At 45.1% G+C, this 13,983-nt stretch overlaps 1 protein-coding gene across 2 annotated transcripts; it reads left to right on the top strand.

Moving 5' to 3' along the window:
- The first annotated feature begins 8,501 nt into the window (after nt 1–8,501).
- LOC124284206 (heparan sulfate 2-O-sulfotransferase 1-like) lies at nt 8,502–13,178 on the top strand. Of its 2 annotated transcripts, none has more exons than XM_046720272.1 (4): nt 8,502–9,034; nt 10,093–10,124; nt 10,404–10,568; nt 13,086–13,178. In XM_046720272.1, the coding sequence occupies exons 1-4, from the start codon at nt 8,896–8,898 to the stop codon at nt 13,173–13,175; spliced, it is 426 nt and encodes a 141-aa protein (XP_046576228.1). In that variant the 5' UTR covers nt 8,502–8,895; the 3' UTR covers nt 13,176–13,178. The 2 variants fall into 2 exon arrangements, with proteins under 2 accessions (XP_046576228.1, XP_046576227.1); XM_046720271.1 differs by having other exon boundaries at nt 8,505–9,034; nt 10,093–10,145.
- Nucleotides 13,179–13,983: the final 805 nt, after the last annotated feature.

The raw sequence follows: 13,983 nt of genomic DNA on the forward strand, positions 1-13,983 counted from the left end.
TCATTTAGCTGAAGCATGTTCAGAGTCATCCATTCTTTGACATCAGAGATGGAATGTTCCATCTTTGCCCATGTCTTGTGCTGTTCCTCCTGCTCTATTTCAAACGAGTCATACATCTGGGTGTCGTCAGCGTACAAGTGATTGTTCCTTTTCTCTTCTACAAGGAGCTGACCCAACTGCTTCGTGTAAAGGGTAAACAAGATGGGCCCCAGGACAGACCCCTGGGGTACGCCACAGGATAGAGGAACTCTTTGTGAGTGGACGGTCTTCACAACAACTGACTGGCTCCTATCTGACAGATATGAGGCAAACCATGCCAGAACTGTGTCATGCACTCCAAAATCGGTCTTTAGCCTGGATAACAACTTCTGATGGTCAATCGTGTCAAATGCTGATGATAAATCCAGCAACACTAGGAGAGATACTTTTCCAGAATCCGCTGACATGCACAGATCATTTACCACTCGGTCAAGAGCAGTCTCGGTGCTATGCCTGTGTCTGTATGCTGATTGGAATTCATATAATAACTGTTCCTGTTCTAAATGCTCTAAAAGACGGATCTTCACCGCCTTCTCCAGAACCTTTGACAGAAATGGCAGATTGGAAACTGGCCTGTAATGTCGCAAGGTGTTGGCGTCAAGAGACGGCTTCTTAAGAAGTGGTTTTATCACACCCTACCGTTGGGGTGGGACCCAATGTCTCTCACACTTAGTGTCCATGTTCCACCCTCCAGGGAGTGGGGCCCTCAGCTTTTCCCACATGTCCTATGCTCTATCCCCTTTCTGAGGTGGAACCCACAGTTTCTCGCACTGGATATCCACGTTCCACCCTCCCTTCGGGTAGAACTGTCTCTCACCGCTTCTACCCCACCCCACTGTGGGATGGAATCTCTGCCTCCCTACAGGGAGAACAACCGGGCCGCATTCTTGTTGATGGCCGAGAGCCGCTCCTCCGTGGTGTCACCTCTTGCCCTTGCCCTATACACTGCTAAACTCGGCCTTACCGGATTTTGTGGTGGCAGCAGCTGGTACCTCGCCTCCTGTCGTCGACTTGGAGGTGACCTCCTCCGACACCTAATTACCACCCACGTGGCATCCCCTCTACTGTAGGCGGAAGCACCACCCGTTCCATGTAGCTTCGTTGCCTGCTCTGTGAGGGTCGCTCCGGGTGCACCACCACCTCCCTCTTCTCAACCTCCGGAACCTGATGTCGCTTATCTACTTCGCTTGACCAGCACTCCCTAATTGCTGCACTGGAGGTGGGCCTCTCTCTCGTCCCCCCTTCTGCAAAACCCGGACACATAGCACTCTCCCTAGTCGCTACTCTGGTCTTGCCCATCTGGCGGCCATGGCAGCAAACCTTGAATGTCCAATCCAGAGTTGCTATGAGACACACTCACTGTGCTCTCCCGACAGTCTATGTCTTTACCGTCGTCCGGCGGCCAGGGAGGCAGACCCTCAATGTCCAAACCAGCTTTGCTATGCAACACACTCACTGTGCTCTCTCGACAGTCTATATCTTTCCTGTCATCTGGCGGCCATGGCGGCAAACCCTGAATGTCGAACCCCGAATTGTTTTTAAAACTGTGCTCCCTCCACAGTCTATGTCCTTCACGTCATCCGGCGGCCAGGGAGGCAGACCCTCGATAGTCTCTGTAGCAAATAGGGGACGAGCAAGCGGGTCTATGAGCCCGTCCCTTGACTGTTTAAAGGCTTCTCTGCAGTTCCCGTCGCAAAGGAGACACTCTTAGTTATAGGCACATGAGCTGCCAATCTCGGGCATGCCGCCTTGAAATGATTGAGGTCTCCAAAAATGAAAGCACCCCGACGACGACCCAGGGCTGGGCGAGCGAGACCTTGACCTCGCAGTCACTGACAGCTTCTTCACTGCTGTAGTTAGCTCCTGCACTGAGTGCACCAATTGTTCCATCCCCGACTTGAAGCACTTCATCTCCTTCTGCATTGTTCCCAGGTCTGCCTCCACTACAGACATCCTTCGCGCTAGGTCTTCAACTGCTGGTGAGTTCCCTGGCCGGCTCAACTCTGTCTTCGAGGATTTTCGATCCTCACTCGACAACCCTTCCATCTCGCTCACCGTGACCGCACACACCTCTCGTCGCGGTTTGATGTGTTGTATCTGCAAGTTGTGTTGATAGTGTCTCACCGCCTCAATGGCCCTCTCCAGCTAAGTGGGTTTCAGGTTATAGATAAGGTTTCCAGCATCCTTGTTTTCACATCCCATGCAGAACCTTGTTATGGTCTCTTGTTCTACAAGAGTCCTCTGGTAGGCCCGGAAATGCCCGTGACGAAGTGGCTACCAACCTCTCGGCCCAGGCCTCTAATGCCTCCCCGGGCTCCTGCTTTAGTGACTTGAAACGCAATCTGGATGAGGGCGGGGGTTCAAAGATGCCAAACCTCTTCTGGAATTTTTCCATCATTTGTCTATATGACATGAACGGGTCTCTTGTTTGGCATGTGGTAAAGAAAGCACTCGCTTCCCCACGCACACACAAAAACACAGCTGGAAGAGTTTATCCTCATCAATCCATCCATCTCTCTCTGCCAGTTTCTCAAACTTGAGTCTGAACGGCGCCCACGCCTCCTTCCCGTCGTAACTAACCAGGGATGTCACAATGCGAGGTCCTCCATGATCGCTGGGCCGTGGCCCTTGGTTCCGCCTGCCTCTAGGCGTACCCTGATCCCTCTCTTCCTGTTGTACTCGTTCCCCTGTAACCTGGGTTCCTGTCCCTTATGGCACTTGCCTCCTGAGTTTTGCGCGGAGACCGTAATTTCCTCGTACTCCCCCTTCTGCAGCGCCTGCTCTTGCTTCCCATCCCGATGGAGCGGGCCCAGCCCCTGCTCCAGTGTCCTTGCCGTACGTAAGCGGCTGACTTCTTGGCATTCATTTCATCAACCCTCTCGCTCACGTTGCCCAAGTCAAAGCGCTGCACGTTTGTGCATCCCGCATTAGTCTTCGGACGAACATCCGGCGGTGTTGCTTGCCCTCGGTCTGGAGCTGCTTTCATTTCCCATTGCCCGTACTCAATTCGAGTCGGCGTTATTGGCTCCAGCTTCACCTCTCTGTGTACTCCCGATGTCACATCACCCCTCGCAAGCATGTCCTCTCTCACCTCTGGGCTTGCAGTGTTAGTTACTGTATCATGTGGCCCACCCCTGGCCTGCCCATCCTGTATTATAACTGGGCTCCCACAGCTGTCCAGTTTGCCCAACACCTGCTCCATCCGATCCTCGGATTTTCTATACATCTCGGCCACTGTCATCATTATCTTTGACGCAGTCTCCTCGTTTCTATCCTCATGTCTCCGGTTCACCCCCTCCAGAGCCTGTACGATTCTATACGTATTTTCATCACTTCCCGACATGATCCTTCGATCCAATTTCTCTAAGATCTGCTCCGTGCGGTCCCTGGATTCCCTATTTATTTCAGCCATTGCCCTCGCAAACTCTCTGACACTCTCTTCGTTTCTGGCATCACTCTTGTGGTTTATTCGATCGACGGCCCGTACCATTTCTCTCATGAACCACCTGAGTTCTTTGGCTCCCGTGTCCTGTACGGGGCTGCCAGGACCTGGTTGGCCTTCATTGGTGGCACTATTCTCGCTGTTGGTATCAACATCCTGAGTCACCAGGGTCGAACCTTCCGGGTTGAGTGTATTGGCCCACTCGTTGCCTCCCTCCTGTTCCTTCGACGATGGGCGTAATTCCTTCAATGCGTCGTTACGTGCAAATGAGAGTGACGACATAAGTTCCTCGTTCACTCTTCCATCGCCTCCACCTCCTCCCTGGTAATGTTGTAGCCCAGGCTCCTAATTGACATGAGCCTATCTAGTTGGTCTCTGGAGAGCCCACTGAGTTTCAAGTCCCCTGTAACCCGGGGTTCCTGTCCCTTGCGTACTTTTTTTTGTGTGCAAAATTCACATACACCGCTTTAGAAGCCATGATATAGAACCTTAACTTTGCACAAGTTACCAAACTCTATGGGTCACTACACAACCCGGCACCCAACAACCTGGTGGGTAACTATAAGAGGCACCGTGAAATGTCACAAGGGTACACAAGGGGTCACTACCCCCCGGTAGCGGTTGGGAATTTCAATGCGTCTATCCCTCCCGTGAAGCGGTCGGAATAATAAGTGGAAGTCACTATCCCACTACGAAGTCAAATAAGTTCCCCATCACTTACCGTGACACTTTTTTCCCCAAGAAGAAATTCCATGAATAATCCTCCAAAGAAATACACAATCTCCACGAATCATATCACACACGAATATATCCACGAGTAATCTCTGTCCGCGGCAGTACATCGTCCTTCATGCACAAAGTTCCCTGCGTATTTTCCACACTGTCTAATGTCAACACAGTATCCAGAAGTAAACACCGGAATTTCCTCCGGACCATGCACAGTCAGAACCCCCAAGGGGTACAGTGCATAACATGGAAAATACACAAAAACATACGAAATACCTCAACTTCCGCCAACTAGCCCCAAATATCCCGAAATAAACTCTATCTAGGATGTCAACATCGGCTGGCCCTGCCGCCCCACTGCAGAACCGTGCCGAGTAAGGTGGAATACCCGTAGGTCCCCCCTCCCCCCAGCCCGCGTGCTCCCCCACGCGGGTAGCCTAAATAGCTTTAAAAACCCCAGTGAGGCTACTTCCTGTAAGGTACCTAATCCTCCCCTCTCCTATATAAGTACGGAGATACTAACACTTATAACACTAACACAAGTGCTTAAGCCCTGCCACACTACACTCCAGACGGACATCATGCGGTCTCCCAAGCGCGGGAAAACACAAAACTGCTGGGCTATTACCCGAGATAAGAAAATGTATATTCACAGCGCCACTGTAGTGATCACCACCTTCACTACGATATCGGATCACTATGGAGTAAGCCGCGGTTTGCACTTTGTAAGTATTTAGGCCCAAATCTACAATCTTAGGTAGACCCCTGAATCAGGCAATGTATGCTTACAAAATGGCTTCCACGAACTCTCTGTGGTGATCGGCTGTCTCCGGCACTTTCCGTCTCGGGTCATGGCCTTCAACTTCAGTTGACGACCCCGATCACCACATACCGTTGATTTTTATGACCGGCGAGTGATGGTCATGATTTCGTGCCTGCACCCAGGCATGCGACGAAAGAGTGACAGTGCTTCTTTAATAATGTGTCCATTTATATAGCGCCAAACTCCACACCAGGTATGCTCATAGCGCTAACAATAGTGCTTTGTGTACATGCGACTAACTTGGGATTTCTTGGAACATTGTTCTCTTAATTTGGAACGTCGCCACGCTTTTTTCAAAGTATACGAACGTAGCAGTGACTATGGTGTACTACAATTGCCATCGTGTGGCGCGTAAAAAAAAGAACTACGTCGCATAAAAAAGACTACGTCATCCACGACGTCGTGCAGAAATACACAAGAATGATCTACGAGGGGAAAAAAAAAATCGACGTCGAGGCCGACGTCTCCTACGACCATAAGTTACAGCCTTGGTGGGAAGGTGTCAGAGAGCGGATTGCTCTTGGTTCAATTTTTGACATTTTGAACGATGCAACGGGACATGCCATAGTTTAACATGGACATCCATTTCAACCGCAATACACAGACACCAAGCCAACCCGTCATCTTCCCCTAAATACCGTTGTCAGGCACGGTAACAACAAGTACACTATTTTACGTCTTTTGTTGGGTTAAGTTAAATAAAACTCTCGCTTGGTTTTTGTTGAAGTCAGCAAGCGATAGTTCTAGCACCAAGCAGCGCAATTTGTATTATCAGCTATCTAAGAAAGTATTTGTTTTGAAATATCATTAAGTTTTGAACTTGACAATGCTTTCTTCATTAACTTCAATATCATGCTACACCAACAGTGTACTTATGTGAATCTATTATGCTTCAGATACGAGGTTCTTCAGCGTGGTGATGTCGAGAAGCTGATAAAGAAGAGGAAAAATCCAGACGAGCCACCTATCTACTTCGCCACATTGGAATAGACTAATGACATTATCAAGAGGCAGAGATCGTATGCTGAAGAAACTGTCCAATAGGTACGCTAACGTCACCACCAATGCTGTGGAGACGTACAAGTCATTTTGCGTTGAGTGCCAGCGCAAATCAGCCAGTCGCGACAGGTGTGGTTGTAAAACCTATGGTCAGCGAAGAATTCACTTCAAGAGGACAAGATCGTGCAAGTGGATCATGGTCTACCAGGATCACCTCACCAAGTCTTGTGTTCTTCGGGCGATCACATCCAAGAGAGCTGCAGAAGTTAGGAGCGCCTGCCATACTGCAGTGATAACGGCAGTGAGTTCACCCTTCATGTCATTACAGAATTAAAGGACCGCCTCCGTGGTGTAGTGGTTAGAGCGTCTGCCCGGAGAGCGGAAGGTCGCGGGTTCGATCCCCGACCGCGTCATACCAAAAGACGTTAAAATATGGTACTTGTTGGTCCCTGCCTGGCGCTCGGCATTAATGGGTACAACAAGGACTAGTCGGCTCGGAGTCAGTATAATGTGTCTGAGTGGGGTATTGATGCTTCACTGCGGCATGGTATCTCAGTGGGCTAGCACTATAAAACCAGCTTAAGTCTGGGCTAGTACAAGCAGCCGCACATACACATACACACGCATGCACATCGTCATATGAGTGAAATATTCTCAAGCACGACGTTCAACCCAATATCACCTCACCTCACCTCACAGAATTAAAGAGCAACAGCAATAGCCGGTGTCACAACAGTCTATTTTGTCCCAATACATGTTTGTTATTAGCAAATACTCTGTTCCCGCATTATAAATTTGGTGTTCTTTATTTCAATAATGGCTGACAGGGGTTTCAAGAAATCCCTGAGCCAATATTTCATGAAATCCATTGAAATTTTAGGGAGTACATGAAATCCCTAAGGGTCACAGGTACTATTTTAGGGATTACGTGAAATCCCTGGTTTCAAACATTCCCTGTAACTTATATATGTTACAGGGAATTTGTGAAACCAGGGATTTCACGTAATCCCTGAAAGATTCAGTGATTTCGCGAAATCACTGTGACCCCCAGGGATTTCATGTATTCCCTAAAATTTCCAGGGATATCATGAAATTACTGATTTTATTGGTGTTCGATTACACACATTCCCTGTTAGGATATCAGTGAATGTGTGAAATTAATGTTTGTAGCTTAAAACTTTACTGTTGAGTCTCATTTCATCCCTTAGTTCTTTGGAGTTGAAACTTCTGACAATTAACCGATGACACTTTTGGCTAATTACTACCTAGAGTCGGGATACCAAGTTAATTTTCTCACGGCTTTACTGTTTAGTCTCATTTCATCCCTTAGGTCTTAGGAGTTGAAAACTTTGACTATTTACTAATGACACTAAGTCAAGCAAAGAGAGGGAAATTACCGGGTTTCGATAATATTCCAGTTGATGTTTTGACAGATGATATCTGTATAGATTATCTTCATAAACTGTTTTCTACATGGTCATGTACCCTCCAACTGGGCCCAGGGGATCATTACCCCTGAGAGACCCAATGTCTTATCGCGGCATCACACTAGTGCATCTTATTGTTCTAAGCGGTAGCGCCGCTTAGAATCGAAACTGTAAAGATTTTATTGAAGATGAGTGTCATGTTTTATTGCCTTGTCCTTTGTATGCTGATGAGCGATTGCAACTTTTATCTAAATGTACAAGTCTTTTAGATGTTTTTTTTTGAAAATCTGGGTATGTTGAAAATTTAGTTTTCTTCTAGCTTGTCCAGGTGTATCGTTTTTATCTGCCCAAACCTGCCTTAATATTCATAAAAAGCGTACTGCAAATTTGTATATATCTTCTCAATGTAACTTGTTCCCTTATTATTGCATATTTAATATTCATATATTACACTCTGTATATTGTGGCACAGGTGTCTCTCATAATTCCGTACGGAATGGCTCAACATTTTACTGTGATATAGCATTTAAAAAAATAGCTAGGTTTTTCAAACATTTTGTTTTCTTTATTGAAAATAGACGTTTAAGTTTCAACAGACTAGGCCATTCATAGAAATAACTTGGAATATACATCATCCCGCTGTTGAAGAAGAGCTTTGGGATATGGGTTTGGATAGAAAAGGTATTTTTCAAACCATATATTTCATGTTTGTCCTAAGCGTCTTCTTTCTATGAATGATGTGACAATGGACAAAGAACTGTTTCGCCACACAGCTGTGATTTTCGAGTCGAATTGTGGTGGTCAGGGTTTCCAGAAATGTAACTGTTGTCTTAACCAGTGTAAATCAATACGTTGTAAATGTTTTAAAGTGCTACTGAAGTGTAATAGCTTGTATGATAACACTCTATCTTGTCCCAACAAATGAATTTTATCAGGAAATACTCTGTACTCGCATTTTAAATTTGGTGTTCTCTATTTCAATAAGGGCTTACAGGGATTTCATGAAATCACTGAGCTAATATTTCAGTAATTTCATGAAATCCCAGGAAAATTTTAGGGAATACAATGAAATCCTACACATTCCCTGTAACTTATATATACTGTGAAATTGTATATCGATCACCCGTGTGACATGACCCGTTATTCATTGAAATCCGAAATCCGAGTTGCAGCTGATGCAGGATGATGGGCGTCTGGCAGCTGTCTGGGTTGTATATATTGCAAAAATGATAAATATGTTCACGTTAAGCGATAACTTTGTCTTTTGATCTCATAATGGCTGAAAGTAGCCAAACAATGAGTACCCATCGACTGTCAAGTGGTCCATTGTTGTCTGACAACGTGCGATTCATGATTTGACGTGGCCCATGGAGAGTGGGGATGTTTGACGCTTCTTTCTCTCCAGATGAATGAATGACGTGTAGATAGGGTTAGCTGTGATGTTACCCCGGCTTGTGAGAGTGATGCAGACGAGGCACGTAGCAGGAGTGTTGCTAGCTGTCTCTTTGACAGCGATCTTTGGTTGTCTTCACTTGCTGAGTGAAGTGGCTCGCCTTGATGATGCAAGGGTCAGATTAGGTGAGTGAACATTTTGTGTTTTAAGAATAGAACACATTTATGCCAAGGACACACTTGCATATCGAACTTCCACATTGCAGTTTTACTTCATGACACCTTCAGTTCTTCTGTCATATCACCATACAAAGACAGTGGTCGAACTTTTGTACCTACCGATGACACGACGTGATCCCCAAGTGCATTATGTGTTCTGGGACACTACATGCGTCAGTTGAAAATCATGCTGTTTAATTACATACAGGTATTTCATGCGGGATGCGTTTGGTTATGATGTTTTAAGACAAAACAAACTTTTTTGCAAAATCCTCCCTGTAACAATACATTGCTGCATCAAATGCCGTCTTCGTTATGCGCTTAAATTTAGAGAGCATATTTGCAATATCTCCACCAACTTCCTTCGGGAATTGAACTATTGCTGTGCTTCTCATAACCTATTATATTAAACTGTTATTTCCTTTAATTAATCCCATTATCTTTAATCCAAATTTGATAGATTGAGTTAATCAGTTTTGTAGCTTACGCACTTTGAAAGGTTTATACCAAGCCGTTTTGAAGACAGAATTAGTGATTAAATTATTTATCTTTTGAGCTTAGAAGACAACCAAGTTAATCTCACTTCTCTCCTTACACTTAGTTACCTGGCTGCCATGTCACACAAGATCTGTAGATATTTGTGGTAAACACTAGTAATTCAGTCTAGATGGTATTTTATTAACCTCCACCCAGTTCAAGTGATCGTGGGTTACTATCCTGGCTGTAGGAGTGAGTGAGTGAGTTTTACGCCACTTTTGCAATATTCCAGAAAGATCACGGTGGTACCAGAAATGTGCTTCACACATTGTACCCATTTGGGGAATCGAACGAGCGACCGTTTTAACCACTAGGCTACCCCACCGCCACTGACTAGAGGAAGACCAGTTGACTTGTCAAGAAGAGCTGAAACTGTAGCTTAAAGCCCATGTATCGCTGGAATCATTCAGCATAAGTAGTTCTTATCCTGAGATTCACAGCTACTCAAACTAAAATATACATCCTAATTGAAAATGTTTCCTTTCCAGAGACAGCAGTCATCCGATTACAGAAGGACCAGGTGGATATTTATACGTATAACGTAGGTCATAATTTAGATGTGCATATTTGGTAGCAAAGTTGATTTATCACAGTTGGATTTAATTTATCAATGAACATTAAAAGGGTTTCATTCATATATCTGAATTAGGCATCGTAAGAAATATGTATTTCAAATATCAAGCTTAAAAGCATAAATCAATTGACATTTGGATTTTGTACTGCAAGACTGCATAAGGGCATGTGTTATTGTGTTGCTGCGGAGTTGCCAGTATTGATATGCTTAAACATTGGTTTCCAGGAAGTAGAGGACAATGATGGTCTGGTCGTTATATACAATAAGGTTCCAAAGACTGGCAGCACAACACTCGCAGGCATGGCATACGAGTTGTGCCAGGAAAACAGATTCAACGTGATTATGATAGATACAAAGGGACGCTCAAAAACAGTATTCTTGTCAGATCAGGTAAATATAAAACATTGTAAACTCGACGAAACTTTCCACATCAACAAAAGAAACCTCTGACATGAAAAGCACCGCAAAATTGATTTACGATTTCGACTGCATCATGAGCGAGTGTATATGAATGATACCGAATGTTTGCGGAAAGTGTAGCATGTTTGGAAATTCCCTGTCCCTTGGCCAGTGGCAGTCTGCCCGTTTGCGCTTAGAAATAGAAGCCAATAAAAGACGCCATTTCCGGAATCCAGTAGTTACGAAGTAGCTTAGTCCCTCTGGCAGTCTTAATAAATAGAAGCAACAAAACCCTTTCCACATCGTTGAGAAATTTCTGCTGAAAGCTGAGTTGATTGTACAATTCTGACTCAGTCTAAGTAAACCTAGGCTCAGTATTATTCGTTACACTGCTACACTGTCTAACAAATCCTAGAAGAAGGTCGCGTTAGCTAACCTTTGAGCGACCTATGACCTTCCAATCAAACGTGAGACCGCCGAACGGATTTAACCAATCAAACAACGACTACTTGTTAGGGTTCGGCGGGACTTACAAAACGGCTTTTGGATTTTCTCTTCTCTGGTCGCTGACACTGATCTATCAACAAACGATAATCCGCATAAAACACAGATATTTGGCCTGCAGTATATACGCTTATGGGTTTCTAATGACATGGTTACTATTTGCTTATATTTTCGCAAGATGACAACCTTATATATTGACAAAAACCCTATTTTCAGCGACTGTTTACTCATTGCGTGTATCACTCGGAAGCGATAGTGCGAAAAATACCATTCGGAATCGTACGAGTTTTTGAACTAAAGGTTCAAACGGTATGTGCGAATGTTAACTCCCGCAACTTGGTAAGCTGTGTTCCAGATGGTCAGTCCAAAAGGTTAGCTGACGCGACCTAATACTAGAGTGTTAAACCAGTATAGCAGGGTACTGAATAATACTGACTAATTATTGACTGAATCTTACTATATATTATAGGACATATCCACGCAACAAGTACAAGCTCAAGGCGCTATATCACTAGTAGGTATTTGTTTCAGAGTACATGTCCATGTAGTTTGTAAACAGTCGAGTCTGGACTAGCCTATCCAGTGATTGACACCATGCAAAGGCTAGTCAGTTGTTTCCTAGAAAAGCAATGGAAGGTATGGTACAATATAAAATATGGAATTGCACAGGACATAATGTTTGTCAATGATGTGTTAAATTGTGGCATGTTCTCTCTCATGTCTACCATAAAACATTTTAATGTCTTGACTGTTGTCACCTTCTGTACAAGAGTCATATGATGACAGCTGATTGCTGTGGGTAGCTATTTTCAGATGGGTAAACTATCTACAGGCCTAGATCGTAAACCAGGGAATAGATAGATATTAGCGAAGAGAGCTTAGACTGACTGACTGATAATGGTTTAACGCCGCTTTTAGCAATATTCCAGCAACATCACGGCGGGGACACCAGCGTTCAAGATTGTACCCATGTGGGGATTCGAAGACCCAGGCGTGATAACGCTTTAACCACTCATTACCCCACCGCCCCAAGACTGTTAGAAAATCTGACCAACAGTTTACTTTGTTCCATACTTCCATGTGTGGACATTGCGTTCCTTCCACACACCGTCATGCATTGATAGAGTGAGTGAGTATGATTTTACGCCGCTTTTAGCAATATTCCAGCAATATTACCGCGGGGGACACCAGAAATGGGGATTCACACGTTTTGCTCATGTGGGGAATCGAACCCGGGTCTTCAGCGTGACGAGCGGACGCTTTAACCTTTAGGCTACCCCACCGTCCCCCTGTATTAACAGAACGAATTGTGTGAGATCTTCATCCAGATATTTTGTTAAAAGTATTTTACAACATCAGTTCACAAAACATTAGTCGGGGGCGGTGGGGAAGCCTAGTGGTTAGAGCGTTCACTCGTCACGCCGAAGACCCGGGTTCGAATCCCAACATGGGTACATTGTGTGAAGCCCATTTCTGGTGATTTCCGTGATGTTGCTGGAATATTGCTAAAAGCGGCGTTAAACCAAACTCAGTCAGTCAGTCAGTCAGTCAGTGTTCCCCTAAGCACTTTTTGTCTAGAATACCCCATGTTCTTCAAATAATGTTTAAGGTTTTATATATTCTATACTAATCTAAGGTAACAATAAACTTTAACTTTCCCTTCACATCCAGCAAAATTCCAATAGCCCCAGCCTTTGGTGCTTACATTTCACAACATTAAATGTACCATCGAAGATTTCAAAGAGCGTCACATGACTCTCCCTTAGAAGCTGTTCGATCAAGGTTGTAACAATCAAAGCCTAAAGCTTTCAAAAACAATTATGGCCGACATTTACAATTTTGGCGCGTCAGCGACAGAATGATGTCCGATGCAATACCTTGTTTTGACTTATACCACACGTTTCCCTGTTGTTGGTTTTTAGGGAGTTTTGTATGCAGAAAAGCATAGTATTACTTTTCTCATTGTTATTCTAGATGACCTACACGAAATGATGTTTTCTCCAGATGCGGTTCATCACTAACATCACCAGCTGGACAGAGAAGAAGCCTGCGCTGTATCATGGTCACGTAGCCTTTATTGATTTCTCAAGGTAAGGATGTTTGTTGCCTCACCATACGAAGAGACCGTATTTCCACAGTTTGTACATGCATGGAAATGACCGTCCAATCCGACGTTCACGTTACAGTCGTTTGAAATGTACGCACCGTTTGGCTGCAAATATGCATATATTGCGCAGGTCATGACAAATGAGGTTCAAGTGAACACATAGAGCCCAGCATCCTGACGTTGGCCCAACCTTGGATGCCAACGGTGGGCCAACAGTAATCGTGACCGTCGGGAAGCAGAAGCAGCAAAAAAAAACGTCAGTTTGGAATTTTCCGTCGCAGAAACGGATAACTGTAAACACATTTAATGTTTTGATTGTATATTTTTGACAACATCTCCAACTTTACCTGAGCAAAGACATTCCTTCACAAACTCAGAATGGAACCTAGGAAACAAACACGCAACCTGATCTCGGAGATGGTACGGTGTTCTCCATGTCTGTCATGCACCTCATGCTGCACGTGCTGTTCACAAGGACCAGCCCTATTAAATGCACCCCCAAACCTGGTTGAATCATTCACGTTACAACGTCAGCAGGATGCCGCGACTTACGACAGCTCAGAGGAACCAGGCGCTAGGAAGACTTTAAGCTCGCCACACTGCACAGGCCGTTGCCAATCACTTCCAGGTCAACGTTCGGACCATCTACAGGCTGCAGCAACGTTTCCGGGTCCCCGACACCACAAATGATCGCGTCCGTACTGGCAGACCAAGGGTGACCACAAGACGACCAGACCGCCATGTTGTGCGACAGCATGTACAGAATCCCTTCATGCAGGCATCCGAAACAGCACG

The sequence above is a fragment of the Haliotis rubra genome, unplaced genomic scaffold (genome assembly GCF_003918875.1).
Source record: "Haliotis rubra isolate DU_JTF1 unplaced genomic scaffold, ASM391887v1 Scf330, whole genome shotgun sequence".
NCBI classification, from domain to species: Eukaryota; Metazoa; Mollusca; class Gastropoda; order Lepetellida; family Haliotidae; genus Haliotis; species Haliotis rubra.